Below are 24,661 nucleotides of genomic sequence, written 5' to 3' on the forward strand. Positions count from 1 at the left end.
AAGTGAAGGAAATAAACAAAATTATAAAAAATAAAAAGAATATAAGGTGTGTATACAATATGTACATTAAAATTATGAAGTATAAAAGACATACATATGGATTTATATATATACGAATATGGATTCTAAAATTTATAAAAAATATATATGTATATACAAATTATAAAATATATAAAAAAACTATTTATGTAAAACTGTGTATATTTAAAATATATATGCAAGTATGTACAACGAAAAATAAAAAAGGAAACTTAAAGTATAATGGGCATATAATAACAATTGTATTTAATAACAATAATGACATTTATATAAAATAATAATAAAAAAACTGAAAAGGGACTAAATCAAACTTAAAAACAAAATTTTAGGGTCTAAATCCGTAAATAAATAAAAACGGAAGGACTATATCGAACACGCAAATAACATAGAGGGGCTGGAAAGGAAATTTTCCCTTCTCCTCTAAAACGGTGCCGTTCAAATAGGACTAAATTGAAATCGAAAATAAATTAAAGGGGCAAATTTAAAATAAAAGAAATCTCAATTGAAAGAACCTTAGAAAGCGGAGGGGCTAAAAGCGCAATTTACTCCTCCGCATAAAAACACACAGATCCTGCCCGGGTCGGGTCTATTTCGGGTCGGTCCAGGCATAAACGACGTCGTTTTTAACATTTAAGACTGCTCCCAAAACGGTACCGTTTAGTACCGTTATTTAAACTAAAATTTTCTGAAAAAAATCATTTTCACGCCGTTTTAAAAACTTCAAAACCCTATTCTCATTCTCTCTACTCGGCCAATGGCGCCGGCGAGCTCGCGCGGTGGCTCTGCCACATTCCGCTGTAGCTCCGCTGCGTCAGAAGGCCCAAAATCTAATTTTCCCCCTTTTTAGATCCCTTTCCTTTAAAAAAAAGTAATAACCCGGCTTGGGTTCTCTGCAAATTGAAACGAAAGGGCAAAGGAATGGCCTTTCGGCCTTTATTTTTCCGTTTGCGTCCCGAGCACACCCCTGGAGGGTTTTTGTGGCCTTGACGAACGGAGGGAACCTCCGACAGTGGCGCACGACCAGATCTCAGGTACGTTTCAACTCCTTTCCCTTTTATTATTATTTTTTATCTGTAATATAATGCAAAAAAAAATCTAAAAAGAAACAGAAGAAAGAAAAAATATCAACCTTTTAATTTTTTCCTTGATTGATCTTTGTTCTCTTGGTATTCTGCTGTTTTTTGTGTTGTGAAAATACTTGCTTTTTTTTTATTGATTTCGAATCCTCCTTTTTACAATATTCGAGTCTGCTTTTATAGTAGATAATGGGAAAAAAAAGGGAAAGAAATCTCTAATGCATCTTGCTGATTTTTCTCCGATTTCCTTGTTATTCTGCCGATTCTGTTTTGTTGCCTTTCTTGTTGTGCAGGTGAAGGCGTGGAGATTCGGCTCGTGCGGGTCTTGGCTGTGGCGGCTGAAGCTTACCCTAAAAACCCTAGGGATTTCTGACACTATTTTGGGCCACATTGTAATTGGGCCACTAGGGTTTGTAATTTTGGGCCTATTTTATTGTAAATGGACTGCTACATTTGGATCTCTTTTTTTATTATTGGGTTTTAGTAGGCCCGGGGTAAAATCGGGTATTACAATCCATATTTTTTTAATTATTTGGAATAACATATTTAATATTCTATATATAGACGAAGATGAAAAATTATCCAGAATTTGATGGAGACGAAAATTTAATTTTTTAAATATTTAATTATTATATATAAAGTTTTTTTTATAAGGGGTAAATCACTGAGAGGGTCTCTTAGATTCATTGGTTCTGTAAAAAATTATTCTTGGGTTTTTATTTATGGATAAATGGAGGAGGGTCTAGGGAGAGGGAGAATTCAAAATATATTTTTATTTGAGTAATTAAATTTAAATTTAGAAAATATTTTTTTAAGATTTAATCAAAATTATTTAATGAAAATACACAAGTCTTTGACATGGCATCGTGTGATTGGCTCAATGTTTTTTTCTTTAACGTCTGTTTAGGTTTGGACTAAAAACCTTAACGTCTTGATAATTTAAGTATCTAATTGGATCAAAAAATTTAAGTACTATAATGAAAAAAAGGTATACTTTAAAGTCCTAATTTACAATTAAGCCACCATTCTTTTGCCCCCAGAAAGAGAAAAGTACAATTCCATGATTGAAACGTGTACGTTTATAATTTGGTTTCAATTACAGCTAAAACGCGTCTTTTTCTCTCTCCTCCTTATATTATGTTTTATATATATATATAGGACATCATCAACTCCTGACCCTTCTCCGCCTACGCTGATCCCATTGTCTTCCTCTTCACGTTCCAACTTCTATTAGGGTTTTTCTGTCTAAATCTCGATCGATCCAAGACGAAAAGAAAAAAAAATAGGGTCTTTTTTCTCACACAATTAGGGGGGTTTCGGAGAGCATAGGAAGAGAATATGCCTTCGTTACCCTTTGAATCGATTTTGCTCCCTTTGATCCCTTCTTCCACTCATTCTCATGTTGGTTTATGTTTATGTTCCCATCGTTTGAAACATCTTCGAAAGAGCGATCGTCGTGGTAATCTTAGTTAACATTTTCCCATCAATTTTAGTGTTTCCCCCCCTTTTCTTTATTTCCATTTCCTCTCTATTTTCTGTCTTCTTCTCGATTCTTCTGTTTTACCGTACAATAAACAGGAATCTAGCTTGTTTGGAAGATTTGGGATTGATTTTGATTGTGATCTTAGGTTTAAAGCTCGTCAACTGATTGCTGTAACCGTCTTAAGAAAGGTATATTGTTCTTTATTTTCTTTTAATGTTTTGCACTGTTTGTGGATTACCCATGATGAATGTTTGAATATGTTGTATGTTACCTATGTTTATATGAATATTGCTCATCAAAGGATGAATCCCGCATTTTTTTTTGTGAAATTTTGTTCTTTCCTAGTCTATTTGTTTACAGTGATTGAAATTTGAGTTCATTTTAAATTAATAATACGAAAACTATTCAGCTTGATTTATAATTAATTTCAGTATTATGTATCATGTACGATATTCTACCTGGGACTATAAGTTTTTTCCGCTTAACAATTGTGACAATGGAATGTGAATTTTTGCAGCTAGCTAGGACTGTTTGTATTCATTGGTGTTATAAAAGGACCATGTTGGGTTCCCGAGAGGTAGATGATTTGAGTGACCTTAAACAGGCAGTACTTGGTGCTTGTTTGAATGAATGTGTTGGGGGTGATACGAGTGGTGTGGACGATTTACTTGAGCAAGGACATCAAAGCAAACCTCCACAGAAGTGTTTAGGCAAGCGTGCCTCATTATCTACTAGAGTCTCTACTCCTGAAGATGATGTTGATGAAATCGAAACTTCATTGAGGTGGCTATTCTCAGAGGATTTGGCGCAGTTATCTTGGTCCTGTTCAGCTTCTTTCCCCGTAAGTGTTCTTAGGAGTCTCTTTAGATTAATGAATATACTATTTATGATTCTAACATTCTATTATCAATGCAGTGGATGATGGGTCTTGTTAGCTTCTTAGAATCTTTTAGTAGACCTTAGGTTCATTTAAAGTTTTCTTACAGTCATTTACCCCTTAACAGACTCCATTGAAGCTAGTGTCTGCCCTCAAAGGTAGCCGTCAAAAACAGGGATTACCAACTAAGGAGCTGACAGTGACATGGGCCCCTGATGTTTATGATCCTCTTCCAACATCCGTTTTGCACACAGTTAGAGGCAAAAAGCAGCAGAAGTCGAAGAAGAACAATGATAAGAAGAAAAAAGGAAAGAAATGGCACAAGGGCAACAACTCCTTGCGTGGTGGTGGTAAAGACAACAAACAGTTTCACAGAGGTGGTGGGAGTTTGGATAAGTGGTATAACTACAAACCACTTGAGCTTCATGGCACGGTAGTCAACAATGCCTCAGGCAACCTTGATGGTTTTAAGGTTGGCAGTACAGACCCCTACTGTGGGACTAGTTATCTGAAAAATTCACTCACTAGAATGCACTACTCTGTGGCGGAGGCTTTATGACTAAGGCTCTTGCTTTTACCGGTTCCTGTAGATAAATAATCCCTTTTTTCTGCCCTCTCGTATGAATATTTGAACAGTTGCCTTTAGGTTGCAATTTGCTATGCTATGATCTTTTTCATAATGGTGTGGATTTGAAAGTTTTGTTCAGTGCGCTGTTTGTGCTGTGTAGGAGGCAGCACTTGAACAGCTTGATTGCCTTCTTGCTTTGTGAAATAGTATATTTTGTTTGATAGAATAGTAGACAGTGAGATTGTATTGGAATCTTATGCTCTTATTTTTTATTATTAGCTTTGTGAACTAAACATAGCATTTCATCTAGGAATCTGTCTTCTGAATCCATTATGATCGGATCTGATTCTTTTTTAAGCCTCTTGCCACAAATATAGGCTTCAAAAGAGAGTTATGTATGGTCCCCTACTGTCAACACCATACATACCCCCCCCCCCCCAAAAAAAAGGGAAAAGAAAACACGATAAACTTACGGGGAAAGAAGCAACACGATGAACACGATAAACTGTTCATTGAGGTGGCTATTCTCAGAGTATTTTCTTGGATAAACTTACATCAGCTATGGTTTAATGTGTAATTATATACATAAATTTTAATTTTATGCATTTTATATATAAAATTTTAATTTGATCTAATTCTTACAAATTATTAACATAATTATTAATAAAACATCATTTTATATTTATATATTGCATACATAAATAATTATATTTATTCAATATGAAAATAAATTTATGTATTTATTTTTTTAATATGCAAATTAAATCAAAATTAAAGTTTCAAATATATATTTAAATCACAATTAAAATTTTATTTGTATAATTCCATCAAATCAAAATGAACGTATACAATTACATATTAAATTAAAATTAATGTATAATATTGAGATTTTATCCCATAAACTTATTATATTAATCCTACAAAGTTAAAACTCGAATGTTCTTCAAGACACCTGCTATGGCCTGTTTTATTCTACGGGGAATCCTCTTTACATGGCAATCATACCATTATTGTTCAGTAGCCATATTTGTGTTGTTTCCGTTTATTACCATAAAAATGATCTCATAAAGAGAAATATCATGTGGGATCCAAGACAAAATTGAACTTAGAACAATACAATTAACAGTTCCAACGAGGAAATATATTAAGAGTACAAATTGGTGTTTTCACTTTCCCATCCCGAATGATAAAATCATTGACTCAATTTCTACCTTATATCTTATTACTTGAAGAATTCAATTAATCCCTGTATGGCTTCATCTTTCATAAACTGAACTACCCGCACCATCCAACAGTTTTGTTTGTTCTAAAACCTGTTTCAGAAGGACCGGATTCAGATCTAGGTGTAGGTTTGAATTCCCTTGGTTTGGCAGGGTCTACAAAAATAACCCATCCATGCAAAAACTTAGCATTCATTTCTTCTCTAGCCTTCTCAGCTTCTTCGATGGATGTATATGTAACAAAACCAAACCCTTTCGACCTTCCCGTGGCTCTATCTCTTACAATTTTGGCTGCAAGATCATTTAAAGCAATATATCAGGACAAAACAGCACGAAGAAGTATGATACTAGAGAAGAAACATAATTCCGAAGACAAAATATGAGAAGAGAATACGGGGAAGGGTTAAATTAAACCATCAACAACCTGGCCAAACGGATTAAATGCCTCTTTAAACTGTTCATCTGTTGTTTCTCTTGAAAGACCTGTTCAATTGACCGGAAAAGGGGAGGGGGGTTATGATCAAAAATTGTCAGCAGGCAATGATGAATGGAACCATAAAAAAAAATTTAAGAACAAGAAAATAATGTCAAGTTCTCTTCTTTGTTTCACTCCAGATGAACACAACCACCTTAAGGAGAAGAAGGGTAATTCTAGCTAAAATTTCAACGTGCACCAATTGTTGGAGAACTAATATGTGAGATTCAATACGCCATTGAGCTATAAAACTAGCGTTTCATCCCTTTAATCACTACCATCCACACTAGACTCAATGCTCTCCGCATCCTAATTTTAACAATCTCAGATGTCAACAGGAGTTCCCAGAAACACTTCAGTAAATAGCAAAGAGGCTTTGAACCCGGAAATAAACTGAAGCACATGAGGGAACTCTAGTGGGCACCTAGTATACCCTTTCCCTTATTTCTTGTTTGTTAAAGTAAATGCCAGCTCTAGTTATTTATACAGGGTTCAAAGACAAGATCCTGGGTTAAATGGAAAGGTGAAAATGAAAGGACAAAAGGAGCTTTACTTTCTGTTCATACGCATTTACAAAATCTCACTTTCAATAACTTGCGTGAGAATACACATCTGACCCACATAATATCAGAGACAAACCCAATGTCAGAGCTTTCCTGCCACGAATGCTGCTCGTTCTTCATCTCACCCACATTTCTGACTCAGATGAACATTATATACATGAAAATTTCCCTTTCCAACGCTACCATAAAAGCAACAATAAAACATAAACAAAAAGTAATCCTGAATGTTATTTCAGTGTATGCTAGATTCTAATGTCGACTAAAGGCCCTTAACCAACAATTGCATTTCAAGGACTCCTCAGGGTTGCTAAAACCGCAAAAGATGATTCCGAAATTTGGAACCTTGACTGGGAAGGTCCAAAGGCACAGTCTCATAATGCCACAACACTATAGATACTTCTATTTCAATCCCTTATTCATCTACCATTAAAGTAACTGCAATCATTCATACAAATGGCAAGGCACGTGCTAAATTATTAGTGGAAAGACTAAATAAGTAAAGAAACAAAAAACCCAAACTTTTAGCTCATCCTCTATTAGAAATGGTAGTTTGTAATAATAATAGGGTTATGCCTGTAAACCTTGATTAGCCCCAACAGATGCATGCTTTATGTTTAATTCAATAGAAAAGGGGATACATTCTCTAATTTTCGCTCCTCAGCATTCTCTTTGCATCTTATTAAGGCATTTATTTTGGATTACTAAATTACTTTTCCCCTAATTTTACAAGAGGCTTTCCATTTTTCATGCAATTTTCTTTTACTTCTTCATTAACCCAATCAAAATCTCAATTTTTTAAATTTGAAATAAACAATAAGGAAATGAAAGTGTCAACCAAGGACTCACCAATAAATAAACAAAGGAAATGAGAAAGTACCGCTAATGAAGAGCTTGGGGGAAGTGAGAGTCGAATTCAGACGAATCGCAGCGAACCGAGAAGAAAGAGTGGAAGGCACGGTGAAGACGCGGCGGAGCCTGGAAGCCAAAGCCATCGGAACGGAGACGATAGAGCCGACGGCCGTTGAAAAAAAAGGAGCCAAACTAAGTTAGGTTAGGGTTTAAGGGTTTATATAGGAGGAGTTTAAAATGTTGAAAGAAGGGTAAACCCCCCGCAAAGACGTGACGGTTTTCCAAGTTTGGAGTAATAATAAACTAATTTTATTTCTAACATTTTTATAATATAGAGGAAATAAAACAATTATATATAATAAAATTCTTTAAGGATAAACATTCTTCCAATGACTAAATAACATAAATACTTTATAACTAATTTATACTTTATAAATTAGGATAAATATTATTGCAATGACAAATTTTCACTTTTTTGTTTTGCTTAAAATGAATGATTATATATTTTAATATTAAAATAAATTCTTTATAAATAACAAAACAATTGGAAATTTCAAAATAAAATTATCTTTTAACTTTAATTAGATAAAATTATCTTTCTTTCATCTTTTTAGGCCTTATTTGACAATTTTATTTTTTTTTCAATTACACATAAACTCTCAATTAACATATTTATCTAAAAAATAATTTGTAAAATCTATAATTATAAATATTTATTAAAAATATAATTAAACTTTAAATTAATTTAAGAATATAATAAAATGTTTTAAAGTTTAAACAACAATAATAATAGAAAAAAGAATACAATACATAATAAGTAAAAAAGGATGAACACTTAAATTCTTGAAAGTTTTCACAAAAATAATAAATAAATAATGAATTCGTGAGAGATTGACACTGAAATTGGATTTAAGTTATTTTTTATTCAATTATAAAATATATAAAATGATAAAGAATTTAGAAATAATAAGTTTTGTTTTGAGTTTTAAATGAGTTTATATATTAGACTTATATGTAAAAAAAATATTGAACCTTTTTTTGAAAATTTTAAATCATTTTTATTTTTAAACTTTTCGGTGTCTAATGAAATAAACCGAAACCAAACTAAATTGATGCGATCCGATAACATCATTTAACTAAAACCAAACTGAACTATAAAAATTCGAACCAAACTAAATTACTGGTTGAACTTGATTTCTCGATTTAAAATTATTTTTTTACTCAGCCCTAAATTGAACATTCAATTTCAATCGGCTAGATAGAAACGTGAACAAATGAAATATACAATTAATTGTATAAGCTTATAAGCGTACGATTAATTTGATAATTCATTAAATTAAGTTTTTACTTAAACGAAATGAAATCACGTGTATTTAATTATGAGCGTAATCCAATAAATTATATAATTATTAATTCAATTAAATTCAACTTTGCATAAATATAATGAATGAATTATATTAATCTTAATCATGCAACCAACTTAACCGAATGGATTGTATAATTAATAATGTAACTGTTTTTTAGTTGAATCCAACTATGTATAAATGTAACATAAATGAGTTATACTATTAATCATACAATCATAATTTGTACATTTAATGATCCAATCAAATTGTTTACGTACAAGTGCAATGATATTATGTGCATACAGATTTTCCTAAATATGAACATAATAGAATTATTAAATCAGAATCAATTTATGTATGAATTTAATGACATCATGACATACAAGTAATTTTAAGAGTATTGTTGGTTCAAAAAAAAAAAATTAAGAATATACATTTCTTTATTTGCTAGTGATATTGAATGAATTATGACATTAATCATATAATCATCAATCTAATTAAATAAATTATATATAAAAAAATCTTATGACTATCGATCAAGTCAAAATGTATTTCAATCTAAATCTGAATTATTTTAAGTTTTGTTCTATTTCAATTTTAAATTATATCTAATTTTAATATTTTCATATAAAATGATATAAATTTGAAAACATCAAAATTTGCTAAGATCTAGCTCTGACTTGAGTTTTGACTCTCGAATAATAATATTATAAATAACACGTTTAAATTTAAAAATATTTAAAATTAAAAAAAATTAAATCTTATAAAATCAAACATGTGGACAACCAAACTATCAGCATAAATTTATCTGAATCTAAAGTTGTTCCATATTCAATTCATAAAAAAAGATTTATAATTAAAATATAAAAAAAATTACAAGCTTAAAAGCCCAACTTTATTGGCTGCCAAAGGATTATATTGGGTAAAAGTACCATGAAAACCCTTATACTAGGAGTCGGGTTACATTTTGTCTCCTCTACTAAAAAAATTCATTGTACATTAGATTAAAGAGCAAATTGCAACTTCTGTTAAAAACTCCATCTATTTTTACTGTTAAAAACTGGTCATTATACATTAGTATGAGGTGCACGTGGCACACAACGTATAACTGCCTAATTATTCCCTTACCCACACTAGTTTTTAACAATAAAAACAGATGATATTTTTAACAGAAAATATTAGTTGCTATTTGATCTAACATATAAGGGCTAATATATCCATTTTTTGAGTAAAACGACAAAATGTAATCTAATTCCTAATGTCACGGGCTGCGGATCAAAGCCTGTGATGAATGCACACAAAGCATCCCATGAAGTTCAACTAATTAAATGAGACTCATTTGACCCATTTGAACTGACCCGATTTGTGGAACACATGGAGAAACCTATTTACTTGAAGCCTTGCCTTGGTGGCCCTGTGAAACACTCCAATAAAACTAAAGTTACAAGGGTAATTATTGTAAATATTAAGGGATAATATTGTATAGAGTTTAAATCCCTTAGGACTCTCATATTGTAGATAGACACTAATCTTAGTTATTGATGTAATTCAATCTGTATCGTCGAATTTGGGGGAGCTCAACTATAAATAGAGGCCTTCGCCTTCATTTGTAATCATCCCATTGATAGTTAAAAAATATATTTGAGAGAATTTACTCAAATACATTGTGTGCATTGCTTTCTTATGGATTTTCTATTTAATTCAAATTCCTTTATTTTTTGAGTTGCTCCCGCTTTATTTTCGGCGCCTTAGAGAATTTCAAAGAGAATTTTCACTTTTCAAGAGTTGGTTGACTTAAGCTGATTTAAAGTAAAGAAATCGCATAAGGCATGTGGTTTGCCAGACTTAAGTTTTATCCCCATGATAGTTGGTATTCGAGCTAAGGTTTAAAGGTGACGGTTGAGATGACGAAAGGAGTAGACAAGCTGGTTGAGCTTAGAGAGGCCCATGGTAAGGGCAAGAAAGTTAGTAGCTTTAGGAATATGTTGTTAGCTTTAGAAGGTAGGGTTGTTAAACTTGATGACCCTATGGGTGATGTAAGGGAGACACTTGAGAAAGTTGATGGGTGTACAACAGAGCTAGAATTGAGGCAAAAGACCAAATCAAGGAACAAGTGACAAAGGCCCTTAGTGCTAATGTGGATGTGATGCAAGAGGTCTTCAATATCGTTGTGGGTGAGCTAACTGAGAAGAATGATGCTATCAAGGCCATGGTGTCGGCCTTGAAGGAACAGATTAAGAACCTGAAGGGGGAGTTCGTTATCTACAAAGTTGCTTTGGGTAATGGAGTGTTGGCTACGACACCTAAGCCTAAGGTAGATGTCTCAAAGTCGAAAGAGTTCAATGGGGCCAAGTTGCAAAGCATGTGGACAACTTCTTGTGGGGAATTGAGCAATATTTTCGTGCCAAATGCATCATTGATGATGCTACTAAGGTAAATATTGTTGCTATGTATTTTACTGATGTTGCTTTCTTATGGTGGCGGGTAGGTCCACAGATGAGAAATAAGGTGGATGTAACACCCCCGCCCGACCCGATCGTTGGGTCCGAGTTACGGAATGCTACAGTTGATACCAAGACAATTACAACATGTAATAATCAAAATTACACCATAATACAATAATTCATAATCAAAACATTTCATAAGTACGCTATACAATCTTTTCCAGGACTTGATCGAGCTTACAACAGCTCAATTACTAAGGGTCTGTTTGTTTCACTGAAAATGGTTCCTGAAAAATGATTTCTGAGAAATGACCTACTTTCTTGGAAAAGTTAATATTTCCCGGTGTTTGAATGAATCTGTGTAAAATATTTTTTGTTGTTTGACAAATTTCTTAAAATATTTCATAAAAGTTGTTTTCAATGAAACAAATTGTTTAATTGAGTTTATTTTATATCTATAAATTTATATTTTACATTATTTTTACATATATTAAAAATATTTTGTTAAATTCAGGTTCATTACAACATCATTTTTTAGTTACATGACTACCAAGTGAATATTTTTTATTTAAAAATGTGACATCAATAAAATTGACAAAAAATTTAACAATGTCAATAATTGGACTTGATTTTCAAATCTGAAAAGTAGAGGGACTAAATTCTTGAGAATAAAAGTATAAAGACTAAATTGTAAATTTGTGAAGAGTACATAGACTTATGACATATTTTAACCTTTATACTACAAAACATTTATTATTAATATATTTATAATTGTAATAAATATTTATTATTAAAATAGTAATATTGAATATTTTTAATAATATGTGAATAATACTATTTAAAATTATTATTTTAAAAAATTATTATTAAAATAAAATTGAAAATATTAAATAATTTATTAAAATAATAAATTATATTAATAATTTATTATATGACTTAATATAAATAATTAAAAATGTATGTTTAATAATATTAAAAAATATAATATTTTATATTAATATATTAATAATTTTAAATATTTTAAAAAATAAAATTTATTATCAATATAATAATATTAAGCTTGATTTAAGTTAATTTTTATATAAAAATAAAATTATCTATAGAGGAGCTCTTTTTTAGAAAATGACTTAAGCTTTTCAAAAGGGCAAGTCATCTTATAGGAAAAAAAAGTTTATTTTACTTTGACTTGTAAATCATTTTCTGTGGACCAAGTTGTTTTTTGTGAAACAAACACAAGAAAATGTAGAAAATATTTTTTGTAAAACTTTTTACATGTAAACAAACACTAAATTTGAACATGAATTGGGACCAAATTGTAAAGTTTCTAAAGTTTTAGATTAGGTATCGATACCATTGAAATGGTACCAATACCACTTGTAGTTTCAATGATTAGAAAATTCTTCATTAAATCACAAGTATCAACACTTGTCATATGGTATCGATACCTCTTTTACAAAGTATCGATGTGTATTCCAGTATCGATACCATTTTACGATTTTGTTACTTTTGTAAAAATGAAACAAAGGTCAATTGTATCGACACCTTTGTAAAGTATCGATACTCTGATTTAAGTATCAATACTTTAGTCCAGTATCGATACCATTTTGGGACTCAATGTTTGAAAAATCGATTAAAAAATATACTAAGTACCGATACCTTCACCTATGGTATCAATACCTCAGTGCCAAATATGTCAAAATCTTCCATTTTGGTCCCTTTTCATGCCTAAACCAATGCAAACTCAAAGGGTGAATTTAAGCACACTTAAAAACCTACATAAAACCAATTCAAAGCATATACCAAACATCCATTTACCATTTTCCATAATCACCAAACTATTATGCATCAATTAGACATTTAAACATGCCATTTAAACTTGTGAATTCAATACCATTCAAGCATACTTTACCATTTAATTCCATCTTTTTAGCCATACCATTTGACTTCCACATTTTCCATTCATAGGATACATATGCAACTTAACATATTCCCAAACATACACACATTTATACATGACCATCAACAATTCAAAATCAAGCATTAATCAAGGATCAAATCAAAACTATCATTCAAAGTAAGCATTAATCAAGGATCAAATCAAAACTATCATTCAAAGTAAACACATATATTAACTCCTATGTAAATGACACATAACTGAGATTAAATTGAGTAAAAGTCTACTAACTCGATAGCAGGATAATGTGAGTTTCAAGGTGATCCAATCGACGTGTTTCGCAAATTGCCAATTTACAAAAAAGGGGAAAAACAATTAGGTAAGCATTTCGAATGCTTAATAAGTTCATAGGTATTAAAGTGATAAACTTACCTTGATTTAAAGTTAAACATATCATACTAATTAACTTGTCACTATATTGCCTGACATATCATTTCACAACAATAAGAAGAGTTTATCGTATAATCGAGAATATTGTAATAACCCATTTTTTAGTGGTGTCAGAAATAGTAACACAACTTTGACGTGTCAGTTTGTAAATATTATATAATTAATATTTACGAGGTCAGTAGTGTTGTATTAAATATTTGTTAAGAAATTTTATCATTTAGATAGAATTAGTGAAAAAGGACTTAATTGTAAAAGATACAAAAGTTAGATTTCTTTTAGTTGAATGAGTAAATAGATAAAAAATTGAAAAGGAGGATAATTATGGTAATTAGACCATATTATTTATAATGGGTGATGATGGCTTGGTTAGTTTGAAATTCTTATTATTTTTAAAGGTTATTTTAGTAATTTATTACTAAAATAAACAAAAGATGAAAATGTGTCATCTTTATCATGTTTTCTTCTTTGGCCGAATGCCATTTTTGGGGGAGAGCTTCAAGCTTTGTTTGGTGTTGAGTCCTTGCATGTAAGACATTTCTTGCCTGTTTTTGATGTTTTATTTATTTATTTTTATTTTTGTGATCATTGTCTTGATATCTAACTAGTTTAGGGATTAATTTGAGAAATTGTTAAATGTTAGAAAGTTTACCGTTAATGGTTTTGGAAGATTTTTACTTGAAAGAGTATTTTTTGGGTGCTTGATGTGGATTTTGAATTATTTTATTAAGTAAATTTTTATACATTTTGAAATTGGGGATTTAACTGATTAAAATTGTAAATGAGAGGGATTTCATGACAAATTTTAGAATTGTATTTGTAGGGTTAAATATTCGACAGTATTGAGTTTATGTATTAATTGTTACGACCATCTAATTTAATTCCACATCAAATAAATCGACTCAATTAAATTATTTCCAAAGTCGTAGAATTTTCTTCTAATTCAAATGTAATCTGGTCGAGCTTTTGTTGAGCTAGCAGAGGGACCAATCAGACATATACCATTAGGATTGAGTAATTGCAATTATCTTCAGAAGCATCGTTTCGGCAATTCGCAATTTATTTAATCATAGAGTGAGTCCACAGGAAGTACCATGATTGAAAACTCCTTATTGCATATTCTTTACGAAAGCAATTCACCCAACTTCTTTGTCCAATGACCTCGTCATGTGTGTATTACCCTCATATGATATCCTTGATTCCTCTGAGTTAAATCCACTCAATACAATCCTATTTTATCTCATAGTCACCATTGTGTCTTGTTAATGATTAATATGATCACTGTCAACAAATGACAATGATAAATTTCTTGTTTGGTATTTATCAATCCACCCAATGCCAATGAGAGGATATCGTTAACTTTTTAATCGATCTATGATTCCATTATTGCTAGTAAAGCCATGCCATACACAAGTTATGTACCTAACATACTGGTTATAGGCTCAATCAACTTTAGTGCACAAGCCTCCACTTATATCAAAGCACATGAGTTACATACGCATGGTCAGTGGCTAACTTAGGATTTAGGTAAATCACACCATTAATGTCACAAGTGAATTAATTCACAAATGGATTTAGAATTAATTCATCTTGGGTCCAGTCTAATGTATCATTCTTCTAATGAATACATCTATGTCTCTACCCGTGGAGTCAATTACTCCGATAGCCAAGACTAGTCATCTCCCTAATTGGAATTGTAGACGACATAATAATCCTTCTAAGTATTTGAATCAAATTTTCACTTTGATTTTTTACGAGATTACGGGCTCGTTTAGATTATCTACTAAAGTAAGTTATTTTTCTCGCGATGTAAACATTCTTACAGTGCCACTTATTTTCAGTTTGAACTTAGACAATCAATGAACTACTATTTTCTTGTTCCAATTTTTCTATGTATGCAAAACATGAAAGACAGAAACACAAATGATATAAAAGTGAAATGTGAAATTAACTTTATTTATTTATTCATCGTTTAAATACATAGAAAACTATTACATGTTTACTACAATATGGGCACATTTCCCAACATCTAGAGTGATTCCAAATTTACTACAATGAGTGATATTATTGATACGGGGGCATCAAACTTGTTTATAATGGAGAAAGCCATGGGTAAACTTGGTCACTCAGTTAGAAAATTGACTAACAAGATCAAGATCGTTAATTCCATAGAGGTCCCAATGGTAAGAGTAGCACAAGGAGTTGAGCTACAAATTGACAAGTGGAAAGGCAAGGAAGACTACTAGGTAATTCACTTGGATGATTAGGAATTTGTTTTTGTCTAGTAAAACCATGCCATACACAAGTTATGTACCTAACATACTGGTTATAGGCTCAATCATCTTTAGTGCACAAGCCTCCATTTATATCAAAGCACATGAGTTACATACGCATGGTCAGTGGCTAACTTAGGATTTAGGTAAATCACACCATTAATGTCACAAGTGAATTAATTCACAAATGGATTCAGAATTAATTTATCTTGGGTCCAGTCCAATGTATCATTCTTTTAATGAATACATCTATGTCTCTACCTATGGAGTCAATTGCTCCGATAGCCAAGACTAGTCATCTCCCCAATTGGAATTGTAGACGACATAATAATCCTTCTAAGTATTTGAATCAAATGCTCACTTTGATTTTTTTTCCGAGATTACGGGCTCGTTTAGATTATCTACGAAAGTAAGTTATTTTTCTTGCGATGTAGACATTCTTGCAGTGCCACTTATTTTCAGTTTGAACTTAGACAATCAATGAACTATTATTTTCTTGTCCCAATTTTTCTATGTATGCAAAACATGAAAGAAAGACACACAAATGATATAAAAGTGAAATGTGAAATTAACTTTATTTATTTATTCATCGTTTAAATACATAGAAAACTATAACATGTTTACTACAATATGGGCACATTTCCCAACATCTAGAGTGATTCAAGATTTTCATGACCTGTAAAGAAGGAAAGATGAGCTAGTTTCATGATCGGTAAAGAAGGAAAGAGGAGCTAGAGAGTGAGACTTTAAAGCTTGGGTCAATAATACTCAAATATGTACAAGAAAAGAGGGGATCACAAGTACAAAGGGTTGATGTTTGTTGACATCAACATCATAGGCCGAAGAATGAGTGATATTATTGATACGGGGGCATCAGACTTGTTTATATTGGAGAAAGCCATGGGTAAACTTGGTCACTCAGTTAGAAAATTGACTAAGAAGATCAAGATCGTTAATTCCATAGAGGTCCCAATGGTAAGAGTAGCACAAGGAGTTGAGCTACAAATCGACAAGTGGAAAGGCAATGAAGACTTCTAGGTAATTCACTTGGATGATTATGAATTTGTTTTTGGCTAGTAAAGCCATGCCATACACAAGTTATGTACCTAACATACTGGTTATGGGCTCGATCATCTTTAGTGCACAAGCCTCCACTTATATCAAAGCACATGAGCTATATACGCATGGTCAGTGGCTAACTTAGGATTTAGGTAAATCACACCATTAATGTCACAAGTGAATTAATTCACAAATGGATTCAGAATTAATTCATCTTGGGTCCAGTCCAATGTATCATTCTTCTAATGAATACATCTATGTCTCTACCCGTGGAGTCAATTGCTCCGATAGCCAAGACTAGTCATCTCCCTAATTAGAATTGTAGACGACATAATAATCCTTCTAAGTATGTGAATCAAATGCTCACTTTGATTTTTTTCTGAGATTACGGACTCGTTTAGATTATCTACTAAAGTAAGTTATTTTTCTCGAGATGTAAACATTCTTGTAGTGCCACTTATTTTCAGTTTGAACTTAGACAATCACAGAACTACTATTTTCTTGTCCCAATTTTTCTATGTATGCTTAACATGAAAGACAGAAACACAAATGATATAAAAGTGAAATGTGAAATTAACTTTATTTATTTATTCATCGTTTAAATACATAAAAAACTATTACATGTTTACTACAATATGGGCACATGTCCCAACATCTAGAGTGATTCAAGATTTTCATGACCTGTAAAGAAGGAAAGAGGAGCTAGTTTCATGATCGGTAAAGAAGGAAAGAGGAGCTAGAGAGTGAGACTTTAAAGCTTGGGTTATTAATACTCAAATATGTACAAGAAAAGAGGGGATCACAAGTACAAAGGGTTGATGTTTGTTGACATCAACATCACAGGCCGAAGAATGAGTGATATTATTGATACGGGGGCATCAGACCTGTTTATATTGGAGAAAGCCATGGGTAAACTTTGTCACTCAGTTAGAAAATTGACTAAGAAGATCAAGATCGTTAATTCCATAGAGGTCCCAATGGTAAGAGTAGCACAAGGAGTTGAGCTACAAATCGACAAGTGGAAAGGCAATGAAGACTTCTAGGTAATTCACTTGGATGATTATGAATTTGTTTTTAGCTAGTAAAGCCATGCCATACACAAGTTATGTACCTAACATACTGGTTATGGGCTCGATCATCTTTAGTGCACAAGCCTCCACTTATATCAAAGCAGATGAGTTACATAAGCATGGTCGGTGGCTAACTTAGGATTTAGGAAAATCACACCATTAATGTCACAAGTGAATTAATTCACGAATGGATTCAGAATTAATTCATCTTGGGTCCAGTCCAATGTATCATTCTTCTAATGAATACATCTATGTCTCTACCTGTGGAGTCAATTGCTCCGATAGCCAAGACTAGTCATCTCCCTAATTGGAATTGTAGACGACATAATAATCCTTCTAAGTAGGTGAATCAAATGCTCACTTTGATTTTTTTCCAAGATTACGGACTCGTTTAGATTATCTACTAAAGTAAGTTATTTTTCTCGTGATTTAAGCATTCTTGCAGTGCCACTTATTTTCAATTTGAACTTAGACAATCAAGGAACTACTATTTTCTTGTCCCAATTTTTATATGTATGCAAAACATGATAGACAGACACACAAATGATATAAAGGTGAAATGTGAAATTAACTTTATTTATTTATTCATCGTTTAAATACATAGAAAACTATTACATGTTTACTACAATATGGGCACATGTCCCAACATTTAGAGTGATTCAAGATTTTCATGACCCGTAAAGAAGGAAAGAGGAGCTAGTTTCATGATCGGTAGAGAAGGAAAGAGGAGCTAGAGAGTGAGACTTTAAAGCTTGGGTCATTAATACTCAAATATGTACAAGAAAAGAGGGGATCACAAGTAGAAAGGGTTGATGTTTGTTGACATCAACATCACAGGTCGAAGAATGAGTGATATTATTGATACGGGGGCATCAGACTTGTTTATATTGGAGAAAGCCATGGGTAAACTTTGTCACTCAGTTAGAAAATTGACTAAGAAGATCAAGATCGTTAATTCCATAGAGGTCCCAATGGTAAGAGTAGCACAAGGAGTTGAGCTACAAATCGACAAGTGGAAAGGCAATGAAGACTTCTAGGTAATTCACTTGGATGATTATGAATTTGTTTTTGGCTAGTAAAGCCATGCCATACACAAGTTATGTACCTAACATACTGGTTATGGGCTCGATCATCTTTAGTGCACAAGCCTCCACTTATATCAAAGCAGATGAGTTACATAAGCATGGTCGGTGGCTAACTTAGGATTTAGGTAAATCACACCATTAATGTCACAAGTGAATTAATTCACGAATGGATTCAGAATTAATTCATCTTGGGTCCAGTCCAATGTATCATTCTTCTAATGAATACATCTATGTCTCTACCCGTGGAGTCAATTGCTCCGATAGCCAAGACTAGTCATCTCCCTAATTGGAATTGTAGACGACATAATAATCCTTCTAAGTAGGTGAATCAAATGCTCACTTTGATTTTTTTCCAAGATTACGGACTCGTTTAGATTATCTACTAAAGTAAGTTATTTTTCTCGCGATTTAAGCATTCTTGCAGTGCCACTTATTTTCAATTTGAACTTAGACAATCAACGAACTACTATTTTCTTGTCCCAATTTTTCTATGTATGCAAAACATGATAGACAGACACACAAATGATATAAAGGTGAAATGTGAAATTAACTTTATTTATTTATTCATCGTTTAAATACATAGAAAACTATTACATGTTTACTACAATATGGGCACATGTCCCAACATCTAGAGTGATTCAAGATTTTCATGACCCGTAAAGAAGGAAAGAGGAGCTAGTTTCATGATCGGTAAAGAAGGAAAGAGGAGCTAGAGAGTGAGACTTTAAAGCTTGGGTCATTAATACTCAAATATGTACAAGAAAAGAGGGGATCACAAGTAGAAAGGGTTGATGTTTGTTGACATCAACATCACAGGCCGAAGAATGAGTGATATTATTGATACGGGTGCATCAGACTTGTTTATATTGGAGAAAGCCATGGGTAAACTTTGTCACTCAGTTAGAAAATTGACTAAGAAGATTAAGATCGTTAATTCCATAGAGGTCCCAATGGTAAGAGTAGCACAAGGAGTTGAGCTACAAATCGACAAGTGGAAAGGCAATGAAGACTTCTAGGTAATTCACTTGGATGATTATGAATTTGTTTTTGGCTAGTAAAGCCATGCCATACACAAGTTATGTACCTAACATACTGGTTATGGGCTCGATCATCTTTAGTGCACAAGCCTCCACTTATATCAAAGCACATGAGCTACATACGCATGGTCAGTGGCTAACTTAGGATTTAGGTAAATCACACCATTAATGTCACAAGTGAATTAATTCACAAATGGATTCAGAATTAATTCATCTTGGGTCCAGTCCAATGTATCATTCTTCTAATGAATACATCTATGTCTCTACCCGTGGAGTCAATTGCTCCGATAGCCAAGACTTGTCATCTCCCTAATTGGAATTGTAGACGACATAATAATCCTTCTAAGTAGGTGAATCAAATGCTCACTTTGATTTTTTTTCGAGATTACGGACTCGTTTAGATTATCTACTAAAGTAAGTTATTTTTCTCGCGATGTAATCTTTCTTGCAGTGCCACTTATTTTCAGTTTGAACTTAGATAATCAAAGAACTACTATTTTCTTGTCCCAATTTTTCTATGTATGCAAAACATGATAGACAGAAACACAAATGATATAAAAGTGAAATGTGAAATTAACTTTATTTATATATTCATCGTTTAAATACATAGAAAACCATTACATGTTTACTACAATATGGGCACATGTCCCAACATCTAGAGTGATTCAAGATTTTCATGACCTGTAAAGAAGGAAAAAGGAGCTTGTTTAATGATCGGTAAAGAAGGAAAGAGGAGCTAGAGAGTGAGACTTTAAAGCTTGGGTCAATAATACTCAAATATGTACAAGAAATGAGGGGATCACAAGTAGAAAGGGTTGATGTTTGTTGACATCAACATCACAGGCCGAAGGATGAGTGATATTATTGATACGGGGGCATCAGACTTGTTTATATTGGAGAAAGCCATGGGTAAACTTGGTCACTCAGTTAGAAAATTGACTAAGAAGATCGAGATCGTTAATTCCATAGAGGTCCCAATGGTAAGAGTAGCACAAGGAGTTGAGCTACAAATCGACAAGTGGAAAGGCAATGAAGACTTCTAGGTAATTCACTTGGATGATTATGAATTTGTTTTTGGCTAGTAAAGCCATGCCATACACAAGTTATGTACCTAACATACTGGTTATGGGCTCGATCATCTTTAGTGCACAAGCCTCCACTTATATCAAAGCACATGAGCTACATACGCATGGTCAGTGGCTAACTTAGGATTTAGGTAAATCACACCATTAATGTCACAAGTGAATTAATTCAGAAATGAATTCAGAATTAAGTCATCTTGGGTCCAGTCCAATGTATCATTCTTCTAATGAATACATCTATGTCTCTACCCGTGGAGTCAATTGCTCCGATAGCCAAGACTAGTCATCTCTCTAATTGGAATTGTAGACGACATAATAATCCTTCTAAGTATGTGAATCAAATGCTCACTTTGATTTTTTTTTCTGAGATTACAGACTCGTTTAGATTATCTACTAAAGTAAGTTATTTTTCTCACGATGTAAACATTCTTGCAGTGCCACTTATTTTCAGTTTGAACTTAGACAATCAATGAACTACTATTTTCTTGTCCCAATTTTTCTATGTATGCTTAACTTGAAAGACAGAAACACAAATGATATAAAAGTGAAATCTGAAATTTATTTATTTATTTATTCATCGTTTAAATACATTGAAAACTATTACATGTTTACTAGAATATGGGCTCATGTCCCAACATCTAGAGTGATTCAAGATTTTCATGACCTGTAAAGAAGGAAAGATGAGCTAGTTTCATGATTGGTAAAGAAGGAAAGAGGAGCTAGAGAGTGAGACTTTAAAGCTTGGGTCAATAATACTCAAATATGTACAAGAAAAGAGGGGATCACAAGTAGAAAGGATTGATGTTTGTTGACATCAACATCACAGGCCGAAGAATGAGTGATATTATTAATACGGGGGCATCAGACTTGTTTATATTGGAGAAAGCCATGGGTAAACTTTGTCACTCAGTTAGAAAATTGACTAAGAAGATCAAGATCGTTAATTCCATAGAGGTCCCAATGGTAAGAGTAGCACAAGGAGTTGAGCTACAAATTGACAAGTGGAAAGGCAATGAAGACTTCAAGGTAATTCACTTGGATGATTATGAATTTGTTTTTGGCTGGTAAAGCCATGCCATACACAAGTTATGTACCTAACATACTGGTTATGGGCTCGACATCTTTAGTGCACAAGCCTCCACTTATATCAAAGCACATGAGTTACATACGCATGGTCAGTGGCTAACTTAGGATTTAGGTAAATCACACCATTAATGTCACAAGTGAATTAATTCACAAATGGATTCAGAATTAATTCATCTTGGGTCTAGTCCAATGTATCATTCTTCTAATCAATACATCTGTGTCTCTACCCGTGGAGTCAATTGCTCCGATAGCCAAGACTAGTCATCTCCCTAATTGGAATTGTAGACGACATAATAATCCTTCTAAGTATGTGAATCATATGCTCACTTTGATTTTTTTTAGATTACGGAGTCGTTTAGATTATCTACTAAAGTAAGTTATTTTTCTCGCGATGTAAACATTATTGCAGTGCCACTTATTTTTAGTTTGAACTTAGACAATCAATGAACTACTATTTTCTTGTCCCAATTTTTCTATGTATGCAAAACATGAAATACAGAAACACAAATGATATAAAAGTGAAATGTTAAATTAACTTTATTTATTTATTCATCGTTTAAATACATAGAAAATTATTACATGTTTACTACAATATGGGCACATGTCCCAACATCTAGAGTGATTCAAGATTTTCATGACCTGTAAAGAAGGAAAGAGAAGCTAGTTTCATGATCGGTAAAGAAGGAAAGTGGAGCTAGAGAGTGAGACTTTAAAGCTTGGGTCAATAATACTCAAATATGTACAAGAAAAGAGGGGATCTCAAGTAGAAAGGGTTGATGTTTGTTGACGTCAACATCACAGGTCAAAGAATGAGTGATATTATTGATACGGGGGCATCAGACTTGTTTATATTGGAGAAAGCCATGGGTAAACTTGGTCACTCAGTTAGAAAATTGACTAAGAAGATCAAGATCGTTAATTCCATAGAGGTCCCAATGGTAAGAGTAGCACAAAGAGTTGAGCTACAAATCGACAAGTGGAAAGGCAAGGAAGACTTCTAGGTAATTCACTTGGATGATTATGAATTTGTTTTTGGCTTGAATTTCTTTGATAAGATTAATGCTCTGTTGGTTCCTTTTTCTGATTATATATATCTTGGATACTCAAAAAGAACAATGCATCATGCAGGTGAGTTGAGATGTGTGGGGTGGAACTAATGTATTTTTGGTAATCCAGTTAGCTGAGGATGTTCATTGTGGTAAGAAAATTGACTAGGTAGATCAGAGTGCTAAGGAGACCCCTTAGAAATTCTAGAGGTGTGACGAACCGATATTTGAGTATTAAGCATGTTGAAAGATTTTAGCTTGTGCTAGTTGCACCTTGATATTTTTAGAAAATAATCTTAACCATGAGTATTATAAACAAAAACAAGAGGCTGACCTTGTTACTGAGCAACGTCTATGCCACTTGCATCATCAACTTTGGCAACATGGTCTTCACTCGTCACCTAACCAATCATATGTGTGGGAGTGGCCAAACACACCCCATTATTGATGGCATTGTCGACCACTATATCCTCATCTTATATTGTGGCTTACATAAAACCCATGGCAATCGATAAGCTAGCAGGTAGGTGGGAATGTAAAGGACTAGTAATAAATTCAACCCACTTTGCTAATATTGGATCTGTAGGAGTCTTTACCTCTATTCATTTCCCCAATTCAATGCTTTTTTTTTGTGATGTCTTTTATGGTGACTACTTGCTTATTAGATTGTGTGGGAACACTCCTCTCAAAGACAAAAATAGGTTTTTAATAATGCATAATTTGAAATCTTGGGGTCAGTCAACTGATCTTCGACAACCACAGCTTGATGATTCGATTAATTCAGTAACACTTTGCTCTCAACCACTTGTTTCCTTGAGTTCACTTTGCTTCGGCCAACCTTAGAAGTATCTTTAAAGGTAACATGTTTGGACAAAAATGTGTTAGTAGTGACCTTAATTGAACTATCAATAATGCTCTTATCCTTATTCTTAGTAAGCTTTTTATTCTTCAAAATTTTTGTTAGCTCAATTGATCACCGGAAATAGCCAATAGGGGGTGAATTGACTTTTTAAAAATTTTGAGGATAGAAAAATTGAACACAATGATTTATAGTGGTTTGACCTCAATTGCCTACTCCACTATCTTAGCTTTCCACGGCTAATGAATGCTCAAAAGTGTTTAAGAAGGAAATAATCATCACAAAATAAGGAATAATCATCACAAATATTAAGAAACAAACCCTCTAAAAAAGAAACAAATAAACAAATAAAGAAATAATCATCACAAAATAAGGAGGCTCACCAATTAAACACAAAAACAGGGAAAACACTTCAGATCAAAATATAATGAATGCTCAAAAGTGTTTAATGCTCAAAAGTGTTTACAAGAAGAAGATAAAGAATTGAAGCACAAAGTGATTGGTAATGGATTTTTGATATATCTTGAAGCACTTGATCTATTGTAATTTCACTTGTTGTTGTAGGACCTTTGAAAGATGATATTTATACCCTCTAATTGATTTGCAACCATTGTGGTTGTTGATGAATTGAACAGAGTTGTTGGTGATGAAAAAATCAGATCATTAAATTCACCTGCAAGAAAATGTATCGATGCTTTTTCTACGAGTATTGGTACTATTAACATTTAATACCTGATCCAGTGGTCGTTAAAGATAGTTACAATGATACCAAAGAAATTTTAT

General features: G+C 32.6%; 2 protein-coding genes across 6 annotated transcripts; one reads left to right on the forward strand and one right to left on the reverse strand.

Annotated features, from left to right (window-relative positions):
* The first annotated feature begins 2,281 nt into the window (after positions 1 to 2,281).
* LOC107899290 (uncharacterized) lies at positions 2,282 to 4,295 on the forward strand. The gene is made up of 4 exons (XM_016824958.2): positions 2,282 to 2,574; positions 2,744 to 2,786; positions 3,116 to 3,439; positions 3,603 to 4,295. Exons 1-4 carry the CDS (start codon positions 2,525 to 2,527, stop codon positions 4,032 to 4,034), a joined length of 849 nt encoding a protein of 282 aa, XP_016680447.1. The 5' UTR covers positions 2,282 to 2,524; the 3' UTR covers positions 4,035 to 4,295.
* Positions 4,296 to 5,142: 847 nt separating this feature from the next.
* On the reverse strand, positions 5,143 to 7,470 carry LOC107899291 (organelle RRM domain-containing protein 2, mitochondrial). 5 transcript variants are annotated; one of them, XR_001684639.2, is made up of 3 exons: positions 7,179 to 7,444; positions 5,658 to 5,746; positions 5,143 to 5,554 (listed from the first exon to the last, which is right to left on the reverse strand). XR_001684639.2 is itself a non-coding variant. In XM_016824959.2 (3 exons), exons 1-3 carry the CDS (start codon positions 7,291 to 7,293, stop codon positions 5,319 to 5,321), a joined length of 420 nt encoding a protein of 139 aa, XP_016680448.1. In that variant the 5' UTR covers positions 7,294 to 7,438; the 3' UTR covers positions 5,143 to 5,318. The 5 variants fall into 5 exon arrangements, 1 of the variants encoding a protein (XP_016680448.1); XR_001684640.2 differs by having other exon boundaries at positions 5,688 to 5,746; positions 7,179 to 7,440; XM_016824959.2 differs by having other exon boundaries at positions 5,678 to 5,746; positions 7,179 to 7,438.
* Between the last annotated feature and the right edge of the window lie 17,191 nt (positions 7,471 to 24,661).

The sequence above is a fragment of the Gossypium hirsutum genome, chromosome D04 (assembly GCF_007990345.1).
Source record: "Gossypium hirsutum isolate 1008001.06 chromosome D04, Gossypium_hirsutum_v2.1, whole genome shotgun sequence".
Classification (NCBI taxonomy): domain Eukaryota; kingdom Viridiplantae; phylum Streptophyta; class Magnoliopsida; order Malvales; family Malvaceae; genus Gossypium; species Gossypium hirsutum.